General features: G+C 39.4%; 4 protein-coding genes across 9 annotated transcripts in view; 2 read left to right on the top strand and 2 right to left on the bottom strand.

Moving 5' to 3' along the window:
- Nucleotides 1-1113: 1113 nt before the first annotated feature.
- On the top strand, nt 1114-2486 carry LOC122083365. The gene is made up of 2 exons (XM_042651131.1): nt 1114-1312; nt 1404-2486. The coding sequence occupies exons 1-2, from the start codon at nt 1234-1236 to the stop codon at nt 2294-2296; spliced, it is 972 nt and encodes a 323-aa protein (XP_042507065.1). The 5' UTR covers nt 1114-1233; the 3' UTR covers nt 2297-2486.
- A 134-nt stretch (nt 2487-2620) lies between these two features.
- On the bottom strand, nt 2621-4190 carry LOC122083364 (type III polyketide synthase B-like). The gene is made up of 2 exons (XM_042651130.1): nt 3725-4190; nt 2621-3618 (listed from the first exon to the last, which is right to left on the bottom strand). Exons 1-2 carry the CDS (start codon nt 3936-3938, stop codon nt 2624-2626), a joined length of 1209 nt encoding a protein of 402 aa, XP_042507064.1. The 5' UTR covers nt 3939-4190; the 3' UTR covers nt 2621-2623.
- A 3184-nt stretch (nt 4191-7374) lies between these two features.
- On the top strand, nt 7375-13480 carry LOC122083362. Of its 6 annotated transcripts, XM_042651129.1 has the most exons (15): nt 7375-7529; nt 8659-8850; nt 9113-9324; nt 9424-9481; nt 9740-9870; nt 9961-10168; nt 10262-10538; nt 10627-10693; nt 10774-10858; nt 10986-11058; nt 11152-11242; nt 11432-11776; nt 11843-12088; nt 12207-12382; nt 12602-12743. In XM_042651129.1, exons 2-14 carry the CDS (start codon nt 8787-8789, stop codon nt 12333-12335), a joined length of 1986 nt encoding a protein of 661 aa, XP_042507063.1. In that variant the 5' UTR covers nt 7375-7529; nt 8659-8786; the 3' UTR covers nt 12336-12382; nt 12602-12743. The 6 variants fall into 6 exon arrangements, with proteins under 6 accessions (XP_042507063.1, XP_042507062.1, XP_042507060.1 ...); XM_042651128.1 differs by lacking the exon at nt 12207-12382 and having other exon boundaries at nt 8659-8844; nt 9128-9324; nt 12602-13480; XM_042651126.1 differs by lacking the exon at nt 12207-12382 and having other exon boundaries at nt 8659-8844; nt 12602-13480.
- A 940-nt stretch (nt 13481-14420) lies between these two features.
- The window catches only part of LOC122083366 (5'-methylthioadenosine/S-adenosylhomocysteine nucleosidase-like), a 14129-nt gene continuing 1800 nt past the window's right edge, over nt 14421-26749 (bottom strand). The window contains exons 3-9 of the mRNA XM_042651132.1: nt 22137-22228; nt 21062-21168; nt 20231-20305; nt 19365-19439; nt 16080-16172; nt 14816-15014; nt 14421-14734 (exon numbers count right to left, since the gene is read on the bottom strand). Of these exons, the coding sequence (XP_042507066.1) occupies nt 14817-15014; nt 16080-16172; nt 19365-19439; nt 20231-20305; nt 21062-21168; nt 22137-22228 (640 nt within the window). The 3' untranslated portion in view covers nt 14421-14734; nt 14816. The remainder of the gene's footprint in view (nt 14735-14815; nt 15015-16079; nt 16173-19364; nt 19440-20230; nt 20306-21061; nt 21169-22136; nt 22229-26749) is intronic.

Raw genomic sequence — 26749 nt, 5'->3', positions numbered from 1 at the left:
CTTGCACTAAATTCATGGGGAAGGGGGAATGATCAACCCGCCCCTCACGAAATAAAAAATAACACCTATGTAGATGCTTTCATATGTATTACCATTGGTCCTCACACATGAAACACTTTCGTTTTTTATATTTATGACCAAATGGATGCTGAGATTTTCATTTATTCATGGTTTAGGTACATGAGTTAGATTATGTAACTTGATTTACCCCACCCAAAAAAAAAAAAAAAAAAAAAAAAAAGAAAGAAAGAAAAAAAAAGTGATACAGATTAATCCGTTATGGATACCTCAACCCATGGGGTGAATTACCTAAAAAGTGACTTTTTGATATTGCATCAACTCAGTCATTACAGCTTTATCATATTGAATCAAATGGTATCGTATCATTTTGATTGACCCTATATAGGATATCGGTATTGAGGAATCATAGTAGATTGATCTGAATTTGTAGATCGATATTAATTCATATCAATCTCAATTCTTGATCGATATTGCATTGATGGATCAATATGGGCAAAGTGTACCAGGTTAAAAAAATTAAATAAATAAAAATCAGAAATATTTTTGTTCAATTTAAAACTATACAAATGGATTCAAATTGAAATCGGATCAATATTGACCGAGACCGAAACGAATACCGATATCTTTGATCCATGATTGGACTCCGAGTGCTAATTCTTCCAAACGACTGAAAAAAATGCAACACAATTCATACTAAGACAGCTAAGACAGCTGACTAGACGTGTGAGTGACACCTGGTTGGGACAATTTCGTTATGGCACCAATGACTCATATTTCTTTCTAGGGCTTTTAATAGCAAATCACAAATGCCTCGTGAGTCCCATCTAACAGATTGGGTGGGAATGCTAAAAGCATGAACTGGTTTGTCTGACCATTCTGACCCTCTGAACTGACTTCTCGGACCCACCTGTACGTTGGAATCTAGAAGACTCGGGACTCATGACTCGGAGAGAGAGTAACTCAGCTTATTGTGGTAGTATGAAAAAGGAATCCTTCCAACGGCTAGTTTTGAAGTTTGTTGAAGGAGAGACTATAACGGTAATATTACCGTTGGAACCCCGTTTCAAATATTTTTTATAACCCAATACTTCAAACCCTAGGAACGACCATCATCTTCCCTGTTTTCTTCCCCGTTCTCCGTTTCCATTGTAGTCGCATTTCTCCGGCGACTGAAATTCTGTTTTTTGGATCTTTCAATCAAAGAAACAAACAATGGAGACTCCTGCATCAACGAGAAGAATCACAAGATCACAGGTCTTGGCTGCGGTGAACAACAATATCCCTACCTCAAGTAAGCAATCTTTGTCCCGCTTTCGATTTCTCCTTGTTTCTTTTTCCCCCTTTTTGTTTTTGATCGAATTTTTCTCTTCTTTCTCCTTTAGGGAAAGGTGAAGAATCTGAAAAGAAGGTGCTTTCGAGACAAAGAAATTTGAAAAACGATAGGTTGGCGCTTATCGACATTACCAACGATTCCCCCATTGTTGGGCTTGCTGGGGGAAGCTTATTGAAGTCACCTTCATCCTTTAGCAAGAAACAGGGACGTCCCAAGAAGACTCCTGGATCTGGGGAAGCATTGCTTCGTGGTCAGGTCAAGACCCTCTTGCAGAAGGTTGAAGAAGAGGCTGAGCTCTCCAAACTCTCTTTGGAGCATCGCCCATTCATCCATCTCCCTTGCGTCGCCGGTTCTCCATCCGGGCTTCTCGCCCCAGTTCTCGCCAACACACCCCAGGGGGGAATGATGGACATTGAAAAAACGAAGCAAGATGCTCAAGAATCTGAGAAGAGCGCGATGATTCGTTCTTTACTGTTGGATTTCTCTGAGAAGTCAGAAATCTCTGATTCGTCTGAGGATTGCACGTCGGTGGTGACTTACCAAGAAGAGATCAATGAGAGTCCAGAGAAAGCAGTGGAGGAAGAAGACGCTTCGATTTGGTCCATTCAAGTCAATGCTAGTAGTAAAGATGAAGATGAAGAAGAAGAAATCGAGGAAGCAGAAGGGGACTACTACTACTATTACGAAGAAGAAAATGAAGAAGAAGTAGGAGGTGGTGAACTGGTTGATGAACTGTGCGAAGGACTGAGCAAGATAACCTTTCAGGAGAAAAGAATCCCCGAGTTCAAGGGTAAGCACACTCGATTCGTGTACAACAGCAACGAAGAGATTGAAGGAGAAGAGGAGGTCTCTTCTATTTCACCTAATGTCTTGCGTTTGAAGGGTTTGCCCACTCCGGAAGGCAAGCACCTCCGCTTTCCCCGGGAAGAAGAAGAGGATTGATGATGAAAAAAGAGCCAAACGGTGTTCTTCTCTCCGTGTCTTTCTTGACACAATTTTGATTTGATGTTTCTAATCAAACCTCTATTGTGTTACGCTCTCTCTGGTTTGGTCACTGAGAGCTTATTTACATTTCAGATTTCAGATTAATTTAATAGTAAGGAACATTCTAATGATAATTTGATTTTGTTGAGTGGTTTTGTTTATGATTCATATTTTCAATTGCCCAATCCATTGGTATTCACTGGGGGCTTATAATAAGATTTTTGGATTACAATCAAACATGGCCCTGTTGTAAGGAAAAAAAGGATGAAGAGCTAGAATCAATGCTCAAACAATAAGATTCTTTGCTAGAATCCCCTCAAAGGTAATTCCAGGCCCAAAAGCTAGTATCAAACCCCACTCAGAAACTTCTTTCCCTTCTTTCTTCATCTTCAAGCTTTCCTCTATCATGTACTCCAACACATAAACTATTGTGTTACTACTGGCATTTCCATAGTCCCTCAGAGCCCTCCTACTAGAAGAAAGCTTCTCAGGTGACAATTCAAGCCTCTTCTCCAATCGATTCAAGATTGCAGGTCCACCTGGATGAACTGCCCAAAACAGCTTGTTGTAATCTTTGTCGGAGAATCCAAAAGGCCCCATCAGTTTACCACAGAATCCCTCCACATGTTCTTCGATTATATTAGGGAGGTCTCTACCTAACCTGAAGTTGATTCCCTCTTCGGTGAGCCGGCCATCTATCGTCTTCTCTGTGTCCGGCAAGAACGTCTGTATCGCAGTCTGCAGCTGGAACAGAGGCTTCTCGACACCTGGAATGGGGTCAGTGCCAAGTATCATGGCTCCTGCACCATCACCGAACAGGGCAGCACCCACAAGATCATATGTCCGATCTGCACTTGGAGGCTTGAACCCAATAATGGTGGTCTCAGAGGTTGCCAGCAAAATACGGCTACCTGGGTTGTTCTCGGCAATGTCTTTGGCAACGCGGAGGCCAGTGACACCTCCTGAGCAACCCATGAAGTAGAGCATAACCCGATGAACATCAGGGTTAAGCCCAAGGCCTTTTGCTAGGTAGAGATCTCCTCCAGGCAGCCGAGCTTCACTTGAAGACACATAAATCAAGTGGGTTATGTCTGAACTAGGCCTTCCCCAGCTCTTGATGCAAGCTTCTGAAGCTTCAATTGCCATTTGGGTTACTGCTTTGTTGGAAATGTCTAACCTTTGCTGAACAGTTGGGAGACCTTCAAGAATAAGCTCTGGGTACTTCTTTAATATCTCTTCTGACATGACTACATACCTTGTTTTCACTGTTGTTGTCCGGCCTACAGGAATCCAAAACCAAATTAAACAGTAATTTCAGTTAATACATACAAAATTGAGAGACTTGAGTTGAAGAGAATGAAATCAGTAAGAGTTGAATTGTGTTACAGAGACGAGCCAGCTTCTCCTTGAGCTCAGGATCATCACAGTTGGTGCTCCTGAAGTACCCATCTACAAGATAGTCTTGCATCACAAGCTGGTGAGGGAAGGCTTTGCCTAGAGCCAGCAATGTAGTTTTCCCTGGATCAGCCTCCACTGAGGAGAGTCTTTGGTTGGTTCCTCTCTCTGTTCTCAAATTTCCCATCTCACAAGGTGGTGCCATTTTCAAATGACCCTACTGTGCTATATTATGGGAGCTATTTAGCACCTTGAGGAAGAATCTGCTTCTCATCGAGCATAAGTTGGATAATATATATATGGCTAATCACTTGGGAATTGATTCATGATGAGATCAAAGAAGATGGGGTTTTTTCTTTTTTAATCATTTCACTTTGGGGTTGGAGACATGAAATATTTTGTTGTATAGAACTTAATTTGGGATTAGTTGAAGAGCAAGGCCTTCATGAAGGTTGGCAAAATATCAAGTTTGGTTTGGAAGTGGTTGGGTGGTATTACTACCTTGATCTAGTGGGAATTGATGATCAAGTTTCTGAAATTTGTATTAGATAAAATAATTTGAGAATTTTGAAAGGGTAAAAATTAAGAAAACAACAAAAATCTTCTGTAATGAAATTAGGGGAAAATTAATGTTGACTCATGCTTTTAATCTTTAAGGTCATGCAGTTCACCGGTTTAAGAGAATATATATGAGCAAAAATATATAGCTTTTCTTACTATCTGTTGTCAAATGCTTTCACGACAAAATAATTAAAAGGAAAATCTTGTTGTAACCAAATTTGGTAAATGGTTAGCAGTCCAAATATTGATGAGGTTGATGATGTTGGAGGGCGAGAGAGGGAGATTAAGAGACCTATAAAATACATGATTAGCAGTCCAAATATTGATGAGGATGATGACATGGGAGGGCGAGAGAGGGAGATTAAGAGACCTATAAAATAACTGGTAACGGGTGTGATAGACAATATGTGAAGAACCTTTGATTGAGAGGTGAGCGAGTTAACATCTCAAAGTAATCCAAAATAGAGAAAACCTAAATCTACTCGGTGCGGCTGCCCAAATGTGTATAGCAACATTGTAAGAAAAGAAAATTTGGCATTAGAATCTAGAATCAAGCTTTCAAAAGGGACACCTATCATCAAGAAGAGAGAAACTTGTGTGAACGCTCTTTTGTTGCAAGCCCCCTATTAAAACTTTCCACAACAATACCTTAAATCAAGAATGAAGATTCAACTTCCAAAGAAGTCTCCATACCTTTTGTTTGTTAAGAGCATAGAAGGATATGTTGATTTATGGTTGTCTTAGTTGGCAATTTAGGCTACGTGCATGATGGTGATGATGTGGCCAGGTTAGGATAGGTTTTTTTGGGATCAAAATTTGATTCACTGATTACCCTTCTTAGTGACTGTCGAATTACAATAGGATAATCAGGTTGAAGTCCAAACTCCTAGCTAGGAGGAAGAGAAAACCATCCCTTACTCCCTCCCACTTTACTTCTCTCAAAAGAAAGGTTGAAGTCATCTGATTTAGAGCAGATTATAGGGAAGTATAAGAGAGACATCCAATATGTAGGAACATAATTCAAAACATACCTAAAAAGAACCGTTCTACATACCCACCTGAGAAAGGTGGTGGGCTTGCCATGAAGCCAATTTATTTTAATTGCGATTAAAAATCTTCTTCTATGTGACTGATGTATTATTATTATTATGTTTTTTTGGTAAATAGGAATTTATTCATTTCGTGTAGGGCACGTGGGGCTGATGTATTATTATTAGGAACCATAGGGCTTCCAAGGTCTTTTTTTTTTTGGATGAATGGATTCCAAGGTCATTGCCCCATCAAAGAAAGAGGTTTTGGAGAGAAAAGACAAGTTTGTTTGAGAAGCTAAGAATAGAGTTTTGAAGCTGTTATAGAGAAGAAGTGCAGAATCTCTGACTCTCTTAATCAAACCGAATAACCTAAATTGATACTTTTTTTTTTTTATCAATTTCCTTTCACATTGTAGTGTTTGTCTAAGTTGAATTCGATAGTATTAGTTTGTTCAATGAGCTGTTGTATCTTTTACTCAAACAAATGAGAATATTTTCATCTCAAACTTAACATGATAATATGTTACGATCCCATATCAATCATATGTGGATCAATTCCTTATCAATCTCCTTTACAAATCCATTTTTAAAGCGAATTCTCATCAATCAGATTCGTGGAGGGACAAACTTGAAAGTTAGAACATTGAAGCTGGTTTTCCACTAGTGCTAAAATCCCAAGGGAAACCTTGGGCTTATGCGTCCTTGTGTGGCAGTGTAGGTAGGCTGTGTCTATGATAATGACACAACGCACAAAAGAGGGAACTAATGGGGATTGGCGAGTGCGTAAAGGTCAATCACGCGGCAAACATGACTCCCACGCCAATCTCTTCGTTCTCTCCATATGCCCTACCACTCTAGATTCTGGAGGCTCCCCTTCCCTCCTCCCTCTAATTTTAGTACGTGTGATCAAAATGGGTATCCACCATCCCAAAACTGCTATGATATCTAAACGGATCAATATCAAGTAACCTATATTTGATAGAAATACCTATATTTTATCTTAAAAATAATATTTTTTATTTTTATTTTTTTAGCCTTTGATCCATATCGTCTAATTCATATGATATTGGCCAAGTACTAAGATCGGACATTTGCCATATCCGTCAATCTGATACTGATACTTAAAATCATGCTCACTAATGATTGGATAAAATCACCTAATTTCTTCAATGTCCGTGGCCTACCTTGTTGGTTAGAATGTTTATTGTATTTTTATTCCGGAGTATGTTGCATTAGTGCCTCGATCAATGAGAGTGCGTGTTTGAGCAATTGATCAGAAAAGGTGTGTTGATGTGTTCTTAAAGAGAAAACGAGCCCTCCTATATATTTTTTGGGTGAAGGATTACTACGAAGCTGCGTACAACCTGTACCTCTCATAGGGATGGTCAAATGATCACCTCCTCATGATCAATGCCCTAGTCCATCTTTTCATTGGTTCCAATTCTTGTGCAGACTATACCGTATTACCCTTTAGTGAAAAAATGGTCTCAATTAGAACCTGAGTCGTGAGTCCCGAGTCTGGACTCTCACCTGACACGATCAGAATATGGTACAGTGGATGTAGGTACAGAAAGGATAACACAAAAAGTACTGCTTCTCAGAGATTCTCCAGGCTTTCTTCCTTGACCTTTTTTGTACACGTGGCATCCAAATCACTCCTTCACTTGCATTGATGGCCGTCTGATGGAAATAATTATAGCCGTTTCGGTTACTTTGATTTTGATTTCTGAAAGGCGTTAACCGTCACAATCGCCACTCCGAGTTGCGAGTTCCGAATCAGCCATCCCGGGTCACCTCACACGATCGGGGCTGCCACCCTGGGTCACCTTACACGTTGGCATCTTAGCCCACGAGAGAGAGATACTGTCCTACATGGAATACACTTGGCTCTTCCAAGGGGATCGGACGGTTGATGAGTACACCGTACGCGGTGGCATTCATGGGCAGTAGTCCACCTATGATGATTCATGGATGAACCGAATGATCGCTTTTATTACTTGGCCAAATCTGATAAAACTGTTATATATAATAGGAATTAGAGGAATAAAGCAATAAATTGAGAGAGTGAGTGAGACAGAATCCGTTTCCTGATTCATTTAAACTCGATTTGCAGAGAGAAAAAGCTTCGGATCTTCCGTCTTCTGGACTATGTGAGCGGTTTTCAGCTTCAATAGAGCTGGATTCAAATTCAATGCACACAATAGGTAGCTAGTTTTGAAAGATCGAATGCATTATGATCTTGGTTTGCTGCGGATTGTTTTTTGGGCTTAAAGGTTTTTTTTTTTTTTTTTTTTTTTTTTTTGTCCCTTCTTTTCTCTCTCTATATCTCCTGCATCTACTGATGTATGAATTCCGAAGCAGGGTTTGAGCTAGGATCCAAATTTGGGCATTTCTTCATTAATTGTTTTCCAAATGGGGTTCAGCTGTTTTATTGATTCATGAATATTCGTGGTTTGATGGGATGAGAAGAAGACGGTTTTCTGTTTTTGGTATTCTACAGAGAGCTTTGGCGAGTTAAATCTGCCAAAAAGCTGGAGATTCAAAGGTTTGACAGAACTCAGAAATGGGTTTCGTTCGAGGAGATTTGTGAGACTTTTTTTTACGAGATCGCAGCGCATTTCCAATGGGATTTTTCTTTTAAAATTATTTCACGGATTTTGAACTTTTCCCAAGCTTTTTCTTTTCTTTCTTTTTCATTTGTTTATATTTTCTCTCACTAAGTTTGTTCTTTCTTTCTCCCTCTCGTGATACCTTCGGGTGCCATTTTGTCAATCTTTATCTCTATCTGCTTTAGTTCGTGAAGAACCCGATTCCTCTGAAATGAGGAACGAATTCGCCTTTCCCTTTTTGGTTCTCTTTGATGACTTTTTCGATTTCTCTCTTTTCCTGTATCTTTGATTTCTCACCCACACCACTTCTCAAGCTCCTTCTGTGTCAAGCAAGGAAGAGGGAGAAGAGAAATATAGAGACAGTGAAGGAGAGAAACAGGGAGAAAGAGACATATGTAAACAAAATTGGTTTTATTTTCTTCGGAAAACGCGAATCCCCCAGCCCCCCTTTTTTCGGTTTCCTTCCCGACGTTATCGTCGTTAAACAAAAATAAGGAAAAACAAACACCTACCCACCTTTCATTTAGTCCGATAGATCATCTCGGCTTTAAATTCGCTTTCACTTCTTGGGTTCTTCTTCTTCTTCAGTTCTCATTTCCTTTGTTCTGAGTGTTTCGATTGTTAAAATAGAAATGTAATGGATCAAAACAAAGATCTTTTATTGTAAGTTGTAACTGATAAACCAGGGTCGTTTTTCCTTTTTCTTTTTTATCTTCTACTGAAGGACCTTGCTTGATAGAGGAGCAGAAGAATCTGGGGGTCACTCGAGAAATTCTGTCTTTCGTTTTCTGAGGTTGGTTCAATCAATTGGGACCGTGGAAGGTGTTATCCATCGATGTAAGCAACCCAGAAATGGACAAGCCCCGAGAGTTGAGACGTACTAAGCGATCTGGACACAAACTTATCTCCGGTAAGGGTACGATGATGACCGAATTCTCCTTCTTTTGGGTTCAAATTTACGTTTCAGAAGACGAAGAAGAAACAAAATTTCTCGTCTTGTCTTTATCTGTTTATTCTTGTTTGTTTCTTTGGAAGCTTTGTGATAAAATAATGTCGATGTGTCCACCTCGTTAATTCGATATAGCTTTTCCATTTTTTTAATTGAAAAATAATCCTTTTTGGAGTTGTTTATGTGGATTATATTTTGTTCTTCTTTTCGTTGCTATCTCTATCTGCAGCTCTGAACGGTGCAGGGAATGCGGATTCTCCGGAAAGATCGAAGAAGGAGAAAGTTAAAGGTTCCAATCACGTAGGCAGAGGCGGCAGTTCAAGCATCGAAGACAGCGAAATGGTCGGCGGTTCTGAAGGAGAAGAGGAGCTCCGCCAACCGCTGCAACCACTGCCACCACCAACTACTGGTAGTAGCAAGAGGACAAAGTTTCCCAGAAAGGTGGGCTACTCTTCGTAATTGCTACTAAATTACCAATTATCGCTCTCTCTTTCTTTCTCTCCAAATCTTTTTGCTAATCCTTTTGGGTTTCCCTTTCAGTCATTTGATGAATGCAATGGCGTTGATCCCACTGCTGTCCCACGGAAGCTACGGTCAGGTGTGTGATGGGTCAATAAAGAATTAGAAAGATTTCAGCTCCCTCTTCACTGTTTTGAACTTTCTTCTAATATAATCATACCTTGCTTAATTTGATTTGTTACCTTTTATTTATTTTTACTCCCCTGAGAAATTCTCATGTTCTCTTCAATTTGTTCTGCCATTTCTTGTGAAGAACCTTCATCCTAAATCTTCTCATCTCTACTATTTCCAGGAAATACTAGTTGTAACTCGTAAGAAACTTTTCTGGATTTTGCAGCTATGAGCAAGCGTACTCGTGAATCCATGTCACCACCTTCCCTGGCAGCAAAGAAGCTGTGTGATACCTTGAATTTAAATAGAATTGAAACACCCCAAATCAATGGTGTGAAGAAAGTGAAACAGGGGATGGTTAGTCATGGGAATTTGTTTGTTCGCCTCTTCTTCTTGCATCTTGTTCATTGTAGTACCTTTTGATTGTGAGGTTGGTGGGTTTTGCAGAAGCAAGTTGGTGGCTCAGACGGGTACTTGAAGCATCCCATCTCTGGACCTATTACTAAGGACGAGGAAGAAGTCGTGGAGACTTTGTATGCTTTGGCCAGAATGGTCCCCGACAACCCTGTTGGGCATCAAGTTGATGATAAAACTTCAGAAACTAAGTCTTCTTCATTGCCAGAGGCTAAAGAGAGCTCAGTGCCTGCCTCTGAAGGTCTTGTTCATTTCCCTGTTCTGAATTTTATATCACTTCATGAAACAAGAGATTTTCATCTCCTTAACAAAATTCTTTTTCATTTGATTACAGCTCCAGTAGAGGAACTCAAGAAATTACCACTTGCCTCTAACACTACTGAGGCTAGCAATACAGAAAGCTTGACTGGAGATCCAGTAGTCAGCAACTTGACTGAGTGCACTACACCGGAGCAACCCTCCACTGATAACCAGAAGTTTGGTATAGGATCAAGTGGTCCTCCGATTCATGCCGATCTCCATAGGGTTCCTTTGTTGTCTAAGACTGGTGAAATGCCATTTTGCAATGCTGAGAGATTGAGAGATCCATCTGAACTATGCCCAAATACTGGGTGGGTGTCTCTCTGTCAAAGAACCTTGAGTTAATTAGTAAATAAACTAACAATTCTTTCCCACTTTTTTCTTTTTGATCCATTGCAGATTGGTACAGCCAGAACAACATGATAACCATCTTCTTAAGAGAAGAACAGAGAACATGTTTTGGCCTGTAAGCTTCCATCTTCAAATTCAAAACGCATTTGTCTAATTAACAGACAGATTTTTTTATTGTCTTGGGTAAATTTTCAGGTTACAGGTATTGAAGTGGAACAGGGACAACAGCATCCTATTAATGGGACCAAAGACAATGTGTCGTGTCTTGCATGTACAGAAGGTAGTATCTTATCATCTGGTGTTTTAGGAAGAAGAAATTTAAACTCAGGAAACCTTGTCAGTATTGTAATTTTTGACTCTGTCAATACTCTTATTATCTGCACTTTGATGCTGGTTCAATAAAAAAGGGGGTCCAGTTCTGTGGCCTGGTTTGTATACAGCAGGATTATGTGTTGATGGGCTTCATCAGTCTTTACAACGGTAACTTTCTTTTACTTATTAATTGTCGAACTTCCTAGTTAGTTCCATGTTATTTTCCTTTGTTACTAGTTCAGGCAAACCTGGTTTTTTCAGGCCCTCTTCAACCAAAGCCCCAGCTTGGCTTGATACAGCCACTTGTTCCATTAGACCCAGCTCTGCAGAAAATATTGTTTCGACTGAAAAGGTGATCATGACTGCTTATTTTAAGTATTTATCCTAATCTTGATCCTTCCATCTGGTGTTCCTTTTCTGGTGGCAAGTCTTCAAAACTGTCCTAACAATTCCTTCTTAAGCAATTGTTATACCCAAATTATGTCTTATATACCCTTTCTGTCTTTCTGATCAAGTTCATGATGTATTTTACGCTTGACAGGTTTCACCAGTGGTTGAGAGAAACCAGTCTTGGAAGAAATGTGTAGCTCATGTCTACATAAGCCATCTAATACAGGCATCCCGAACTGCTGATGAGACTGGTAGGTTGTCAATTCCTTCTCATCAATTGAAAGCAAAGGAAGGAATGCAGTCAGGTCTTGTGGAAAACAGCAATCCTATGACGAGAGATGGTTTGAATGGGGTTATCTCTGCCAGCACCATTAATGTTTCTCCTACTAAGAAGACTCTGAATGATCAGAGACTTGGTATTCCATTGGAGAAGAAGATCCAGCAAGATAAAAAAGAGGCTGCTACAACATCTGGGATGTATGCTCAGCAGAATCAGGTAACTTTATTGTCATCATTCACATTTTCTTTCTCATTGTTCTGATGGATTTCTGTTCCTCGACAGAATTGTAATTTTTTGTCCTTGGCATCTGGTGATGGTGGCTTAGAAGCTAGTTATACCGACAATATTAACAAGAAGAGGGGAAGTATTCTACTAGGGAATGGAATGGAGCAACCTGCACAACTGCATGTTCCTTACCTACATTCAATTGTCCAGCACCATCCACTCTTGCCTTTCTCCATGCCGCATACTCGTTATTCCTCTAGTCCTTATCCGGACCAGCTCACAGCAGCAGCAACAGGACAGCAGGTAAATCTCTTTATATTGCGACGAATTGTAGAAATTGGAGACTACCTAGGAGATAAAACATAGTAAATTCAGAATTGAATTGTAAGAGCTGATGAAGTTTTGCCTGGTTTGTTGGTAGACTTTGCCTTGCTCATTGGTAAACTTTCTTCTCTGCATGGGAACTGTTTCTCTTATAACATGGAAAGCTGACATGGGCCTCCCGACCATCCATTTGATACAAACATTTTGCCCTTACGTGTGTTACTAATTCTTGACCATATGTTTCATGAGGATGAGATAAGGAGATAAATAAGGGTGAGCAGACTGCATGCTATCTACCTTTCTTGATCTACTTCACAGATCCTTGTATCATATTAATTCCATGTGGATATGTTCACATATCACTTTTTATGTGATTATGTGATAGTAGCCAAATAACTCCAATCTTGTCTTTCTTACAATGTCCTTCAATATTCCTGTAGTTCTATTTGTTGTCTTCACATGTTGTCTTCAATATGTATTGCATGATATCAGGTCCAAGTGCAACACCCTCAATATTTGGGCAGTCCATTCTATGGGCCACCTCATTTGGGTCATGCGGGCCTAGTGAAACAGCAGCAACACCCGCAATCAGCTCATATGTGGGCATCCCAGCTGGCAACACCCTATAGATCCACGGGAATTCCTGGGTCCCATTTGCCCAAATGGCACAATGGGAGACCGGAGACTACTACCCCTTTCATCCCTTGTGCTCAAGAAATCCAGCCTACAACTACACACACTTCATTAGAAGTGGGACTCGGTGCCAACTGCTCTCCTGGCCAACAGCAACAGCACCTCTTTGCCCTGTCTTCATCATCCTCCCACAGAGGAAAGAAGCAGCAGCACCACCTTCCAAGCAGCTATAACCAGGTTGGTGGTGGGTTCCATTCGGAGAGCTCATCTCACAAGCAGTTGCTTTGCAAAGCTGAGCATGTGTAACTGGAAGGTAACCTGGTCTGCTGACGGACAATGATGATCCAGATGTATGGATGGGTTGATTGTTTAATTCTTTCTATATGCTTATGCAATCAGTGGGGTTTCACAGAGCAAGTCCTGAGCCTCAAGACTCAGCATAGCATACCCGGCACTGCCAGGGTATTATTCGCTTTTTTTCATGACCTTTGGAAGATTGGAAGTGTAAGATGCGACTATGTTTATAAAGGAAAGCAGGGGTTGCTAATTGGCATAGACTTTTCGAGTTGCTAGTTGGGACAATGGATCAGACTAGGGATTGGGAGATTTGTAATTGAAACATTAATACTTGAAACAACAAACAGTATCGGCAGGAATGTTGTAGTGTTGAACTCATTTATATTGAGTTGTAGAAAGCCCATGTTGTGGGGATTCAAACAAAACGCTTCCTTCCCCTAATTCTTTCTCCCTTCCACCAGGTAATCTTCTTTATAATACGTTTTGGGTTTGTTGCTTTCTTTCTGGTGACAACGAGTGGAAGAATGTTATTGAATTGCTGCCAATCCAAAGGAACACCGTGATTTCTTGCCAGCGTCAGCTGCTTCAATGGATACAGGTGGGCTGTTGTGATAAGAGGACGACCCCACACAATTCTCTCAAATAAAGCTTCAGCTCAGTATGAGTATGCATAGGATGGGCCAATAATAATCACCAATTCATTAACAGTAATGGCGCCTTTTGGAGACAATACTAAAGTCTAAAGCTGCAAAGGCCCTGAGCCCATATTGATTTGTGAAAGCCAGACCCCAGTTGGCCTTGTAGGTCCTGCACGCCAAAAGTGGGTCGACACCCATGAAGGGTCCAGAATTGCGTCTGGTGTTACCGTGCCAGACTGCCAGGTTTCTTTCGCCATACTCAAAAAATTATGGTTAATTGTACATCTGGCATTGGGTCGATCCATTGGATTGCAATGGGTTGACCTGTACTATCGCCCAAGCCCTTAGCTACCATCATAGATCTCAGAAACTCATTTGGATCACCAAAAAAAATGTTGAAGCGGGATAATCTTCAAAAAGAGTACAAGAATTTGAGACACACATAACACTTTATCATATGGAAAAAAGAATTCATCTCTGCCAGAGTAGACCATCCAAGGACTAAGCATGGAATGCCAGATCTTTGTCTGACATTCCTGAAAATTATGGTTACTCGAACATCTGGCATTCCTGGACAGTTATGGTTAGACTCATTCTTCATATCGATGTTGTCAGTGCGTTGCATTGCTATTTCATATGGACAATTATGATGTATTTTCTTTCATTATATATAGCCATCTGATGAAAAATATGAATTGGTATGTGAGGGAGTATATCAGTTTCACAGGAACTCTGGGAAAGCATTTGGATAATGTGCAACGATTTAAGCTTTTGATTCACCTTGAATACAATACTTGAAACCCCACAACATATCACTAAGATAAAGCTTCATCCACTAGTGAAAGCTAAGATCAAAGATATATCAGCAGGAGATGATGCAGGAAACTAAACAACTAAGTGAACTAACTTTAAGGTCACTATAATGACATTCGGGAAGCCTCCAGAATATACAATTCGAAAGGGTGAGAATCAAATTGGAGTACACTTTTGTTTATTAGTGGCTGTCATCGGAGAAGAGCTTCAGTTTTTCACCTCGAACCTGCTTTTTCACCTTACTCTGCACAGAATTTGAAGTTCATCAGCATAATCGGACCACTTTTGCCTCTTAGGAATGGAAACAGAGAGGATAGGTAGGAACCTCAAAGTTCAGACAGGCACTTCCCACTAATGAAATCCACAATGTTGGTGACAGCCTGATCAAGTGTGGCAGTCACAGCCACCATATTCTGCAGAAATTCTTCTGCAGTCGGTTTATCACCGTCCACTAGATCTGTGACAGCTTTAACAAATATTGCTGGCACTGAGAAAAGATCTGCTGCGTAGGCCACTGCTGCTCCCTGAAAGAGAAGGTAGTACTCCAAGCTAGATTTAGGCCAGAAAAAAAAAAAAAAAAAAAAAAAAAAAAGAAAAATGAAAAAAGAAAGAAGAGGATAGCAAATATAAGATATACAAAACCCAAAGAACACAGCATGATAATGGGTGCATGGTGTCCCCTCACTTTATAAATCATAGCCAACAGAGATGACACTATTAGACATGTGCAGAAGTAGAAATTTTCCCTGAAAGAATGGGACTGTAAAATATTTCAACTTGGGCAAGATTGGGAGAATATACAAGGTCTTTAGATCAATTGAATGCCATTCAGTGAATGAACTGGGAGGTTGCCAAACAAACAGCAACAGAATTTTAGTTTAGAATTTTCATTAATAAACGAAAATTTCTTGAAGGACACCCACCTAGAGTGGAACTACATTCACATCGTCCTGAGAACGAGATCCCTTTATCAAACGGTTAAATAAGCATCCAACAATAAGGACAGTTTTTTCACCAAACCTCTTTGGATGTTCTTTCATCTTGCTCATGCTTTTGAGGTACTTTATAAGGTCCCTAGTTCTTAAAAATTGAATAATATGCATTTGGAATACCCAAGATGTAGCAGAATGAAGTATGACTGCAGGTTCATAGAATTCTTTCTAGTTTGAGGGAAGCTCCAGTGCTAGGTTCAGATAGAAATAAGAGCTCTTGAGACCGAATATTTGACTTAAGAAGGAATTTGGGATGAATAAAAACAAAAATAAATTCCACTATTGCTTTTAGCATTGCCCATCTGAAGCTCAGGTAAATAAGGGTTGCTGCACCAGGTTAGCAGCCGGCATCAAAAGAGCCCGATGGCCACAAACTTGACTCTAACATGAGGTATTCAAGCAGACTTCCACCTAAGGTTTAGAAATGAATCATCATCAAAGAAGTCGGGTGGGGTGGGGGGAGGGAGGTAGATGAGAATAAAGGAAAAAATATGTGGACAATTCTAAAAGTGAGATGGGATAGGATGGATGTAGTAACCACTTGGCTACGTTTTTCTTTTAGAATAGTATGAAGGGATGAAACAATGAAAACTTTACCTCCATATCTTTCACTGTAGCATCATTTGCAATGATCAATGCTTCATCCTGAGGGGACATATCCAAAGAGTCCCCAGTAGAGAGTTTGCCGGTCTGTGACATGAACATAAGTATCATGGGTACACCAGCTCAATTTATTGACCAGATGGAAAAAAGATATACATAAATGTTGTCAGAGAGAAACAATATTATAGTCCACAGTTTCTAAGCTTCTACATTAAGGATTGGGAGAACTCTACCTTGCACTTGGTGAGCATCCTTAATGATCCGCATCTTTTGTTGATTGGTCACCTAGTAGACAACAAATGGCCTAAAATTGGCCTACTTTCATGTCCCTCACTATTTGAAACGAAAATGGTACTTACAAATGACCTAGAAATAATAAATTATGTGCAACCAAAGCCCAAACTTCCTGGATAAGATTGCATGAGAAGCTCTAATGTCCAAGAAAAGATTAGGCCATTTTGAGTTTGGACAGAAGTATTGGATAAGATTCTAACTGGTGATCATCTCATTAGGGACGAATGACAATTTGAAATCAACACTTTGAAAGGAGGATAGGGAACAGTTTAATGCAGTAATCCACATAATAACAGAAATAGAATCCATTAGAAAAGGGAAAGCAATAGGCCCAATTGGTGCTGCAGAAAACTTAGTATACAACAGAACATTTCATAAGGAAACGGGATTTGAGAATTCTAAGGATAAGTTCACAAAAAATAAGAAATTTCTTTAATAACTCAAAACTAAGAAACATTGGACAATACATATGAGTCAGAAAAAGACAATCACAAACAGACTAAAACAAGTAACAGTGTAACTCAAACTCACAGTAACATCATACCACACAAATTTACAAGAAAGTACCACTGTATTTAATCAATACACAAAATAACAAATCCTAATGCCACTAACCCAATTAAAAGAATGATTTGTTTGCTTGAACAGACTAAGTACTTAGGGCTACAATAGTAAAAGGAACAAAGCTCATGCCTCATTTTCTCGAATAAAGAAGCCTAGCAAAAAAAGTGCACAAAGTCTCACATGCAAGTTTAGTGTCAGGGGCAAGGGTAGTGCCTTGAAGCACCTGTTGCATCAGCTGTGCACCACTCTGTGTCCTGATAACATTGACATAAATAAACATCTTCGAAGCCCAATGCAAACAAGTAGAGAGACATTTATGCTCTCACATTAGGATTTCCAGTATATTTCAAGATGGTATTTCTGACAAGTTACAGGGTGCAATAGACTTTCTTGGTGAGAAGTACCGAATCACTACCCTATCATGTTTTGTAAAATGTATTGCATTATAAAGTGAGGTACTGGTCAGTCCCCTAATCTTAAGAATTTTATAATTGAAAATATAACCGACCAGATCAGTAGGGTAACCTTTTCCCTGATAATCGATTGCTTCTCTTTTCTTTCTTTCTTTTCTCTGTTCTGCCCTATTTAGTGTTCAGAGCAGCTCGCTGATCTAGAACATGTTACTGTTAATGGTACTGTTCACAATACTGTTCCTCTCTGCTGAAACAGAAATTGATTTCTCCTTTCTGTTCCTTTCTTGTGTGTATGGCTGTCTTTGTGGGTGTGTCCCTGTTATGTGTACTATAACCTTCCCTTCTAAGTCAAATCAGCACCACAACACCAAAATTATCTAGGATCCTAACAAACACAGGATGATCTGAGTGACGACGATAGAACTGACAATCAATCACTACCTAGCTGAATCTATCAAACCACGCAACGCGGGGACTACTTCAAACCATAAATAGCTTTCCTCAAATGACACACGTTCAGTATGATTCTGGACCTTAATTGGTATCTGTCACATTTACACTTACTTCGCGGTGAGTACATTGGCTGATTTCTGCACTTTCTTGTTGTTGGATTAGTAGGATGGCTAATAATAGCGAGGAAAAACTTCCTAGAGATGCGAATACACTACTGATCTCATCTATTAAATGAATGCATCCAAATTTTTATGTGGGAATACACTGCAAAGGCTTATATTGGTACAAGGGGTGCTTCATATTTTGGTTGATCCCCCTTCTAGTAACGATGATAAAATTTACCTGGACAGGATGAAGGATGATTATTTTCTCAAGTGATTTCTATGGAACAGTATGGAACAATCTGTTAGCGTCAACTTTATGTTTTATCCAACTGCCAAAGAAGTTGGGATACAGTCCAAAAAAGTTTTAATCAAGACCAGAATAATTCTTGTGTGGACCAGATTAATGAGGGCAGTTTTAAACTGGAAGAGGGTGATAAATCTTAGTGAATATTATAGTGCTTTAAAAGGCAAGTGGGAAAACTAAATCAGTACCAGCCTCTTATAGTCTTATGGGTGATGTAGATGTTAATGTTCTCGAAAAGCGAAAGGCATATTTTCAAGTTGCTAAATTTCTCTATGGACAGTTCTGAGTTCAAAGGAGTAAAATATTACAAGTGAGAAAGTGACAACTTGCCTTCTAAAATCAGTGCCTATGCTCTAAAGCATGTAAATGTTCCATCATCCTCTACTCCCACACTAACAATTTCTAAGGAAAACTCTGCTGGTCACTACTGTAGTCATGGTAGAGAAGCTGTCTATCGAGGTTGAGATTCAGGGAGAGGTTGTGGTAGAGAGGTCGAACAAAAAATTCTCCTGGCAGCAGCCAATTTATTCATTATGGCAGAAGGACCTGGTAACCACAATTTCAAGAATAGGCCAATCCTGTAGCAGGCCAGGGAATTCAAAGAGCATAAAAAGAAAAGTTTGTGTAGGGATATTTAGCTTCGTATTCTTAAGCACTATTAAGATATACATCCAGGCTTCTTGTGTCACTCTTCTTATTCACCTGTTGCTTTCTCCGAAATTTCTGTTTGGCATCTCAGGAACCAGGTTGCTTAAAAGAAATAACTGGTCAGAATTTATCGATTGATTTGAGGAATTGTCTCAAATTATAGTACAATAGTACAGAAAAAAATAAATTAAACCAACACTCCCCCCTCTGTTCCTCAAGGAAAAACACAATTTAAGAAATCACAACTAAACTTTTCCTTGGAATTATTTTCCTAGTTTTTACCCTCAGGTAATACACTTACAAGAACTTTTGAATTGTAATGATTAAAATCAGAAAGGAACCAAAATATCCACATTAGTAGCTCGAAATGGACTAAAAACAAAAAACATTTAAAATCCCAAAGTGGACAGTCTTGAGGAACAAAGCAATTATACAATTTGAGATTTCATGGATGAAACCAAAGAAACCAGTCTATTCGTATGGCTGGCAGGATAATCACCTTCATATTAAGTTCCCGCAATATATTTGGGGTTGAAAAGGTCCGCCGAGCTCCTATTCCATATTCATCAAAAACCTGCAGAAGAAGTAGGTTGGGTGGGTTAGAACAAAAACAAGACAATACACACACAGAGACAGAGCAACTGCCAGTGGCTTACATTCAAAAGAAATATATGATTTTATATAAGGAGTTATATGTCATCAGATGAAATTATCTTGACTTAGAAGATGATAGAAGCTTGACATCTTGATTTCATTTAGAATTGAGCCCAGGTTCAGGAATAGATTTGGGCTATGGGTATAGCTAGGTTTGAACTTGCCTGGCCTTCAAGCCTCAAGTAGAGAGACAATAATACCTAATTAAGCTTTTATTTTTATTGTTTAATTATTATTCCTCAGAATTTTAAAGAAGATATCTGTAATCACTCTCACTGGGTTCCCCTATTAGGTTTACATTTCCTAGATATAGTTTCTTTCACTGTTCTTCATTCCCAACTTGTCCAATATTCCGCACTATTCCTTTTAAAACCTGGAAACTTAAATCTCACCAAATGGTTATACTTTGGATTTTCACCCTCAAATCTCCAAGTTTACCCAGTAACTCATGAGGTCCTAACCCCATGAACTTTTAACTTTTAAAGTTCATGTTCAACTTTCATCTCCAAAATCTTTGAGAAACCAACAACCAACCTCGGCTACTGTACAATACCATCCTACATCATAACTTAACTTCATCTAGAAACAATCAAACGTATGCACATAGTTACTCTGAATCACTTTCTAAAAAAGCTCAATAATATACCACAGAGATTGGTTAAAATTCCAAAAGCAGAGAAAGATGGAGAACAAAATATAATAAATACTTACAGGTATAGGTAGCCTTCTCTCATGAAAAGCAACATCTGAAGCCAGGAATACATCCCCAATGCATGCTCCTTTAGCCTGAAAGTTTTCAAGTCTCATGTATTGGTCACAGACACAGATGCTACAGTTATACCGTGGACAAATGAATAAAAGTAACTCATGTCACATTCTAAGTCATACATGAAATGAATGGTGTCATAACATAACTAGGGCAGGAGGGGAGAAAGGCAGAAATACAAACCAACCAGATGACTGGTAGTTTCACAACAGAACTAAGGTAGAAAGGGATAAAGGAAAGAAATACAAATGGTAGAAAGATTTATTGTTCAATGATATTTTCAAGGAAAAGGCAAAGCATTAAGACCCATCAGTCTAGCTAGAATAAATAGGGAAGGCAGAGAAACTGACGAACCAGAGAGTGCCAAATATAACTTTGAAGAAAGTAATAAAAGGAACATGTTTAAACAACTACAATTTTCTGGACTCCAAATAATAATCAGAAAATGAGAATTTTTAATTTTTTTATTTGACACTCTTTGACTGAACCTTATTTATGAGATTTTGTGAAGAAAATGGATGCGATGAAGGAAACTATACAGATCTGCAAAGATGTACTAAATGTAAATGGAAAATGGTATATAGAAAACTGCATTAGTGCAAAGGAATCAATGTTACAAATGTACCTCCCCACCCCAAACCAAACTCCTTCCCTAAAAATATAAATTAAAATTAAAATAAAAATAATGCTACACAATGCTTCATATCTTAGTGTAGGACATTAATGCTATTTTATACCAGATGAAACAGCATTATAAGGAAGTATCACATACACACCTGAAAGCCTCTAGAAGTGCCTGCATTTATGATAAGATCTGGTTTCAATTCTTGGATAGAAGCAAATGTTACAAGGGATGCAGTGATTGTACCAACACTATCAACCCCTGTGAAAAGATATTTCAAGGACTTAGCAACAACCACCACCATAACCTTATTCCAATTTAATTGGGTTGGCTACATGGATCTGATCATATTGGAAAGATACATAGTTGACATATAATATATTAGAAAGATACAATATATCAAGGACTTTGCAGTCAAGCAATAATATAATATATTGAAAGATACACTTATAAGTAGCTTTTACACAGTTGGCATATTATCCACAAACAGACTTTTGCTACAATTAAAAAAGACAACCCCACCAAGTTATGGATGCACACATAAGTATTGACTATTATCATTCTACTAAAATATTTTATTCTTAAAGACTCAGTTTAAAATCTAAATGCTAGTGAACAGACAGAATCTACATACACCTTAGGCCAAAAAAAATTCCAAAAAACACAGGGTGCAGCAGAATATCTATTTTCTGTCATGTCTAAAAGTTGAACCAGATTTGATAACCTGTTCAACTTGCAAGTTAGTTTAAAGACTATATATTCTGGGGAAGCAACCCATATGGAATTCCAAAAGCGATAAAATATTTCAATCAAGAAATAAGATGGAATAGGTCATTTCAAATAAACAGACATTTCTGCTGTTGGACCTGAAAACTTTCTCACTTATCACACTCATTACAAGATTGGTTTCAGTTCTTATCATTTCTTTTCATTATGTTTAGTTCATGTTGATGACAACCATATTGCCACGGGATCAGGCAATAAGAATGAAGATTTATATAATAATGATGACAATATTTCCAACAAGGATATACCAATTTTGTCTTCTTTCAGCTATTAACGTTTTGGGAGAGATGCATCACCTGTTTCAAAAGTTACAGATGATGATGATTGATAATGATACAGAAAAAAAGATTTGGGGTCAGGGGGTTGTCATACATATTTCCTACATATGTTAATTCATCTTAAGACATACAAAAGAATAAAAATATTGAGAAACCATATATTACCCCAAATTGGATCTTTTCCTGGCCAGATTAGATTAATACGCAGATCTTTGTAAATACCGTGATATCTGACCCAAGGAACCCCTTTAGGGAACCTGCAAAGACAGTAGAAATTACATCTCAGAACAAAAGATTACAAAACAAAATACAAGAGGAGGAAAGTACTAACCAACTGAATATTAGTATCAGGTTTTCAATGAGTCCCACATAAGAGACAAAACAGTGACTGGGAAAACATCATCACCTAGTTACTCACTCTCAGGAAGGACTGCATCACGAGGATTCGGAACCTTCAACTTAATGGCATATCATGTGAAAAGGCGCTCAAGAAATTGGGTCCAAGGCAAGGATCCCTAGAAAATACGATGGGTTAAGACTTGTCATTCAAGGAGTCGAATTCCAAGGTCATAATAATTTTTATTTCATTAGAAAACAGGGCGAATTGGCCATCAGAGTACCCAAATGAGGTTTCTTCAGAAGGGGGTGAGTTTCGACCCAAAAAAAGGAGAAGGGGGGGGTGTTGGTGTATAATGTCTTGTATTCCGTCGTAGTTTAATCTAGGGAGTACTGGTGCAGCACCTAGATAGGCAGGACGGCGGTCCCGGTAGCCGGTTAGCGGGCCGTGGGGGTTGCAAGGGGGGTAGGAGGCCCCCCTACATAGCAGGGGGTGTAGGGGGGCGCAGCCCCCCGCTTGAATTTTTTATTTGAGGGCAATTGTAGTTTAATCCGGATTAGGGTTTTTTTCGCTATATATTTGTAGCGAGGGTTTTTTTCTCTGCAATGCAAGCAATAAAGAGAGGTGTGAGGACGAGCGTTGTAACCCTATTCTCCATTGATAGTGAAGCAGGATCTCATCTCACCGAGGACGTAAGCAACCTTGCCGAACCTTGTAAAATCCGTGTACATTGTTTGTTTTGTTTTTCCATTATCTTCTGCATCGTTTTAGGGTTGCGTTTCTACAAATTGGTATCAGAGCTCTAGGTTTCCGTTTTATAGGGTTTACTATCACGATGGCAGGGAAGGGATCGAGAGGTTTAATGGAAAAAAACAATTTCACCCTCTGGCATCAAAGGATGAAGGATCTTCTGATACAACAGGGTTTGGCGAAAACGTTGTTGGGGAAGTCGAAGAAACCTGCAAAAATTACTGACGAAGATTGGGAAGAGATGGAGGAAAAGGCGGTAAGTGCTATTCGATTAAATATTTCTGATGATGCCCTACAATATGTTGTGGGTATCGAATCTGCACCGCAGTTATGGGCGAAACTTGAAAGCATCTACATGACAAAGTCCTTAACGAACAAGTTGTTCGTGAAGAAGCAGTTGTATTCTCTACAGATGGAGGAAGGTACGGATCTATTAGAGCATCTTAACATGTTCAATCAGATCGTAAGTAAACTTGCAAACCTGGAGGTTAAGATCGAGGATGAAGACAAAGCGTTACTATTGCTGTCGTCGCTCCCAGAATCATATGATCACCTAGTAACGACTCTCTTGTACGGGAAGGAGACCCTTGAGATGGATGAAGTCGCAGCTGCCCTCATGTCCAATGATACAAGGAAGAAGGCCAGTAGTACGAAATCTCAAGGAGAAGGTTTTTTCGGAGGTGACAAGGAGCAAGAAAGAGGGAGATCAAATCAGAAGGGATCTGGGAAGAGTCGATCGAAATCAAAAGGGGCAAAGACAAAGGTCTCTTGTTACTATTGCAAGAAGGAAGGTCATCTGAAGAGAGAGTGCTTGAAGAGGAAGGCAGACTTAAAGAAGAAAGGTGTAGATAAGACATCTGAGGAAGCTAGCGTGGCTGACAGTTCAGATGGAGATGATGGAGATGTACTCTCTATATCATCAGGTAAGAATCAACCTTCTGATTCTTGGATTTTAGATTCTGGATGTTCATATTACATGTGTCCACATAAGGATTGGTTTGATACATATCAACCATATAATGGTGGGTCTGCCCTAATGGGGAATGATGCCGTATGCAAGACCATTGGGATAGGCACTATCAAAATCAAGATGTTTGATGGGATAGTAAGAACCTTATCAGATGTGAGACATGTACCAGAATTAAGGAAAAACTTAATATCTTTGGGGGCACTTGACTCAAATGGCTGCAAGTACATAGCAGAAGGTGGAGTTCTCAAAATTATTAAGGGTGTAATGGTTGTCATGAAGGGACAGCTAGCAGGAAACCTATACAGACTCATAGGGAGCACAGTTATAGGTGGAGCATCTGTGACTACAGATGCAGTATTTGATACAAATGATACCTATCTGTGGCATATGCGGTTAGGGCATATGGGAGAAAGAGGATTGATGGAGCTTCATAAAAGGAAAATGTTGAAGGGAGTAAAATCTTGTAAACTGAACTTCTGCAAGTATTGTGTGTTCGAAAAACAGTGCAAGGTTAGTTTCAAAACTGCAAAACATAAGAGTAAAGGGGTGCTTGATTATGTACACAACGATGTATGGGGTCCTTCAACAACAAAATCTAAAGGTGGAGCAGAATACTTCGTGACCTTTGTTGATGATTACTCAAGGAAAGTCTGGATCTACTTCATGAAGCATAAAAGTGAGGTGTTCACTAAATTTAAGGAATGGAAGGCTGAGGTAGAAAGGAAGACAAGAAAGAAAATTAAATACTTGAGAACAGATAATGGAGGAGAGTACACATACAAGCCGTTTCTAGAATTGTGCAAAGCTGAAGGGATTACACGTCACTTCACGGTTCCAAAGACACCATAGCAAAATGGTGTAGCTGAAAGGATGAACAGAATACTTCTAGAAAGAGCTCGGAGCATGAGGCTGAATGCAGGGTTGAGCAAGAGATTTTGGGCAGAAGCAGTGAACATGGCATGTTTCCTCATCAATAGGTCTCCATCAAAGACGATTGATTGTAAAATTCCTGAAGAGGTATGGACAGGAAAACCAGTAGATTATTCTATTCTAAAAATATTTGGTTGTCTAGCCTATGCGCATGTTGAGAGTGAGCAACGTTCCAAGTTAGACTCAAAGTCTAAGCAATGTATCTTTCTTGGTTTTAATAAAGGTGTAAAGGGATTCAAGTTGTGGGATCCAAGTTCACAGAAAGTTGTGGTTAGCAGAGACGTTGTGTTTGATGAGTTTCATATAGTGAAGTCAAATTACAATTCACAAGCAGTTGATGAAAATAAAGAAGGTTCTACTGTGCAGGTGGAGTTAGGTGAGTTAAAAACAACAAGAGAGAATGAGTCATCAAGTGACTTACCAAGACAACAGGAAGCAGTAGAAGTTCTCTATACTGTGGCAAAGGGTAAAGGGAAGCGTACTCACAAAGCACCTATGAGATACGGGTTTGAGGACATGGTTGCCTATGCCCTCACTGTAGGTACAGGTGATCCATCTTCCTACCATGATGCTTTGAGTGATGCACAGCATGATAAATGGATGACACCTATGATGGAAGAAATGAAATCTCTACAGAAGAACAAGACTTGGGAGATTGTGGAAAAACCCAAGGGAAGAAAAATCATTGGGTGTAAATGGGTCTTTCGTAAGAAAGAGGCAGCATCTGAAAAGGAGCGTGAAAGGTATAAGGCCAGACTTGTAGCCAAGGACTATGCACAGAAGGAGGGGATAGACTACAATGAAATATTTTCTCCGGTGGTGAAACACACTTCGATCAGGGTACTACTTGCTTTGGTGGCCATGTATGATTTAGAGCTTGAACAACTTGATGTGAAAACTGCATTTCTTCATGGTGACTTGGAGGAATAGATTTACATGGAGCAGACTGAAGGTTTCAAGGTGCAGGGAAAGGAAGACCATGTTTGTCTGCTTAAGAGGTCGCTTTATGGCCTTAAGCAATCTCCTAGGCAGTGGTACAAGCGCTTTGATTCCCACATGATGAAGATTGGCTACACAAGAAGTGAGTATGATAGTTGTGTTTATTATAAAGTGTCAAGTGATAATTTCATTATTTTGTTGATGCTTTATGTTGATGACATGCTCATTGCTGCAAAGAACAAACATGAGATAGTCTCTTTGAAGTCTTTGTTGAGTGCTGAATTTGAGATGAAGGATCTTGGTGCCGCAAAGAAGATCCTTGGCATGGAAATCCTTAGAGATAGAAATGCAGGTAAACTTTGGGTAACTCAGAAGAGGTATATTGAAAAGGTTCTAGAGCGTTTCAATATGGAAAAGGCCAAGCCGGTTAGCACTCCGTTAGCTGGCCACTTCAAGTTATCTGAAAGGGAATGCCCTACAACACATGAGGAGGTGGAACAGATGTCTCAAGTCCCTTATGCTAGCGCAGTTGGGAGTCTCATGTATGCTATGGTTTGTAGCAGACCGGATTTGTCTCATGCAGTCAGTGTTGTTAGCAGATACATGAGTAATCCAGGGAAGGAGCATTGGAATGCAATTAAGTGGATCTTCAGATATTTGAGCAAGACTAAAGATATAGGTGTTATGTTCAATGGCAAGGGAAGTTCTACAGAATTGGCAGGTTATGTTGATTCTGACTATGCTGGTGATTTAGACAAGAGGAGGTCTACTATAGGGTATGTGTTTACATTAGCTGGTGGACCTATATCATGGAGGGCGATGCTTCAGTCTACAATTGCATTGTCCACTACA

The sequence above is a fragment of the Macadamia integrifolia genome, chromosome 7 (assembly GCF_013358625.1).
Source record: "Macadamia integrifolia cultivar HAES 741 chromosome 7, SCU_Mint_v3, whole genome shotgun sequence".
In the NCBI taxonomy this organism is placed as follows: Eukaryota; Viridiplantae; Streptophyta; class Magnoliopsida; order Proteales; family Proteaceae; genus Macadamia; species Macadamia integrifolia.
The sequence above is the reverse complement of the archived record's forward strand: the minus strand, read 5'-3'. Positions and strand labels throughout refer to the sequence as shown.

Bases quoted from the DNA above. Each gene is read 5' to 3' on its own strand.
- LOC122083364 (XM_042651130.1), bottom strand. From the start codon at position 3,938: ATGGCACCACCTTGTGAGATGGGAAATTTGAGAACAGAGAGAGGAACC. The intron at 3,619-3,724 runs GTAACACAATTC...GGATTCCTGTAG, and splicing joins GGAGAAGCTGGCTCGTCTCT to GCCGGACAACAACAGTGAAA.
- LOC122083362 (XM_042651124.1), top strand. From the start codon at position 8,787: ATGGACAAGCCCCGAGAGTTGAGACGTACTAAGCGATCTGGACACAAA. The intron at 9,325-9,423 runs GTGGGCTACTCT...TTTCCCTTTCAG, and splicing joins GGACAAAGTTTCCCAGAAAG to TCATTTGATGAATGCAATGG. The intron at 9,871-9,960 runs GTTAGTCATGGG...TGGGTTTTGCAG, and splicing joins AGAAAGTGAAACAGGGGATG to AAGCAAGTTGGTGGCTCAGA.
- LOC122083365 (XM_042651131.1), top strand. From the start codon at position 1,234: ATGGAGACTCCTGCATCAACGAGAAGAATCACAAGATCACAGGTCTTG. The intron at 1,313-1,403 runs GTAAGCAATCTT...TTTCTCCTTTAG, and splicing joins CAACAATATCCCTACCTCAA to GGAAAGGTGAAGAATCTGAA.